Source organism: Arachis ipaensis, chromosome B01 (genome assembly GCF_000816755.2).
Source record: "Arachis ipaensis cultivar K30076 chromosome B01, Araip1.1, whole genome shotgun sequence".
Lineage (NCBI taxonomy): Eukaryota > Viridiplantae > Streptophyta > Magnoliopsida > Fabales > Fabaceae > Arachis > Arachis ipaensis.
Window position 1 is genome coordinate 56,393,977 of NC_029785.2, and position 3,020 is coordinate 56,396,996.

General features: G+C 28.3%; 1 protein-coding gene across 1 annotated transcript; it reads right to left on the reverse strand.

Annotated features, from left to right (window-relative positions):
• Nucleotides 1,836-2,637, reverse strand: LOC107618087 (ribulose bisphosphate carboxylase/oxygenase activase 2, chloroplastic-like). The gene is made up of 2 exons (XM_016320019.2): nucleotides 2,485-2,637; nucleotides 1,836-2,166 (listed from the first exon to the last, which is right to left on the reverse strand). Exons 1-2 carry the CDS (start codon nucleotides 2,527-2,529, stop codon nucleotides 1,930-1,932), a joined length of 282 nt encoding a protein of 93 aa, XP_016175505.1. The 5' UTR covers nucleotides 2,530-2,637; the 3' UTR covers nucleotides 1,836-1,929.

Below are 3,020 nucleotides of genomic sequence, written 5' to 3' on the forward strand. Positions count from 1 at the left end.
TTAAATTTGTTAACTCGAATATAGTTATTAAGTGTATAAGAACTATATTTGAATTATGAATTCTCTAAATAATATAATTTGGGTTATTACATTTGAGGTCAAGAACTCAAATAAATATGTAAATTAGTTATTATTAAGGTAATTTTTTATTATTTACGTTAGTTATACAACATATATTTATTTTGTTAAAATTATATGATTTTATCATATCATATCATATCATGATTAGAATCATTGTTTTTTATCATGAATAGAGTAACCGAAGCCAACTTCATATCATTATCATATCATATTATTATTATTATTATTATTATTATTATTATTATTATTATTATTATTATTATCGATCACCGTTAAGGTAACAACTTGCCATTAATAAAATCATTGGATAATGAATAAGAATTAGAATTGTATCAATATAATTAAAATCAATATAATTAAAATGATTAAAAATATTTTCGAGTGATAATTAGTTTAATAATGTATTAAATATTAATTTTATATAATTATAATAAATATATTTTTCTAAATTAGTATAATCATCCAATATTCATTAAATGTTAATTGTAATATAAATATAATAAAGATGTTTTTCTAAAATAAATTTAGAAGAGAGAATAGTGCTTTCATTTTAGAAGAAAAATGAATTTATGAAAAATTGACACATCACTTCAATTAATTAGGAAAAAATACAATTTTAGTATATTAAGTAGAAGTATATTATTATTATTATTATTATTATTATTATTATATTATTATTATTATTATTATTATTATTAAAAATATTTTCGATTGATAATTGATAAGTAGTTTAATAATGTATTAAATATTGATTTTATATAACTATAATAAAGATATTTTCCTAAATTAGTATAATTATGCATTATTATTTAAATGCTAATTATAGTATAATTATAATAAAGATATTTTCTAAAGTAAACTTAGAAGAGAAAATAGTGCATTCATTTTGGCAGAAAAATGGATTAATGAGAAATCGACACCTCACTTCCATTAATCGAGAAAAAACCCATTAAACTCTTCTAATTAACATGATTGTTTTACAACTATAATATAGAGAATTATTTCAATGCACTCTCAGTATAAACAAACTTTACACAGACAACCAATAAAAATGAGTTAACATGCCATGTCATAGTTATCTTACTAATTTTAATTTTTAAAAATCAAAAAATAAAAAATTAGATCTTTCACTTTCTTTAATTTTTTTAACTATAGTTATTGAGTTTCTGGTTTTTTTCTTCCATGTGTTTTTTTTCTTTCTTTATTTTTTTACGACACTACAAGAAAATCAGAATTTTGCTACGCTTTTAAAGCGTGGTGAAAAGTGGGAAAAAGCGTAGCAATAGCTTTTTACCACGCTTTTTGAGCAACCGGCACACTTTTGAAAAGGTCACAACTGCTAGCGTGCCGGTTGCTCTATCGCCATGCTTTTAGTGACCTATGGCCACGCTTTTTTGTTGCCACGCTTTTATCTATTACCACGCTTTTAAACGTGGCCGTATGCGAGAGGATATGGCTACGCTTTTAAAGCGTGCCAGTAGCTAGAGATATGGGTACGCTTTTAAAGCGTGCCAATAGCTAGAGATATAGCTACGCTTTAAAGCGCGGTGAAAAGTTGCTGCTGTACGGAAATAGCTACCCTTTTAAAGCGTGACTATAAGTTTGTTCAAGTTCAATTGTTTTTTTTTCATCTTCATAATAAAATCTAACAAAATTTATAAATAATGTAAAATTTAGACAATATAAAACCTCCATAACAATTTTAATTACTATTAACAATATAAAACCTTCATAAATGATCACATGACAAGCTCTAACAAAAAATCAAAGTGATAACAACTACCCATGAATTTGTATTACATGCATTACAATTCCAACAACTATTACATTATCTACATCCTCTAAAAACTACAAAATACCCTTCCCTCTTGTGATGTCTTGCTGGTCACCTGAGATATCATAGGCCAACCCTTTCCATCTGTCCTTATCTGTCTGCTTGTCCTCATCGATCGCCATAATCTTGAAGCTTCCGGAGGAAACCTTGCTACTGCTGTGGATTCTTGATGTAACCTTCAAGCTGCTTCCGAAGAAAGCTGATGAATTGGGAACTGATGAAGCCACAACTCCAGAACCATTCAAACTCACCTGCAATGTAAAATTACATTATTCTCTTGTTATTTAAGAGTTACTACTCTATTCAAAACTCTAATCCAGTTTTTTTAACTATACAAGAAATCATGAACCGCATCTAAATATATTGATAACTCACAAATAAATGATATGTATGTATCCATAGTCCACATGATCATTATTTTTCTAAGTTGGTATCTATAACTGATTACTAATTCACACTGCATCCAATCCAATTACTATCCTAATCTTATACATAGTTTAAAACTAGAAGTGATAAATTGAGTGAATGGAATTAATTGAAAGAAACAAAGTAAGGTAAAAGTATCATACTGGAGTTCCTTTGACAGCTCCTATGGTTGAAACTGAAGCAGCCATGGCTGTGTTATTGTCCTTGTAGCAGCAGAGAGTAATTACACTTACTACAAAGGAAATAATGAACACTATAATGAATACTCATGAGTTGGGAAAGCAGTCCCCACCATGCCCAAACCCTTTTCCCCTATTTTTTAGTAACTAGAATCTGTGACGATTGGTCAACCTTAAGTTCAAACTATAGTAATCTAATTATATACTGCACGGGTAAGACAAATCCATTTTTTCCCCAATATTCAACCAAATGGCTAAGTGGACAGAAAAGAAAGTAAAAAAATAAGGTGGAAACAGAGTTCATGAACTCATAGATTTGTCAAATTCCAACATGAAGCATCTTTTTACATCTTCTTTGGTAGGTTTGCAACCACAGCGATCATGTCTGAAAGTGAGGTATGAGAATTTAGCATGTGTAATGCAAAACAGTAGCCTCCTCCAACTTGATCTCACTAGCATAATTCAGGAGAACATCATGGAACTCAAAAGTGAAAAAACAT

Coding starts and splice junctions, on each gene's coding strand:
- LOC107618087 (XM_016320019.2), bottom strand. CDS start 2,529: ATGGCTGCTTCAGTTTCAACCATAGGAGCTGTCAAAGGAACTCCA. Junction 2,167..2,484: donor GAGCTGTCAAAGGAACTCCA/GTATGATACTTT, acceptor TTTACATTGCAG/GTGAGTTTGAATGGTTCTGG.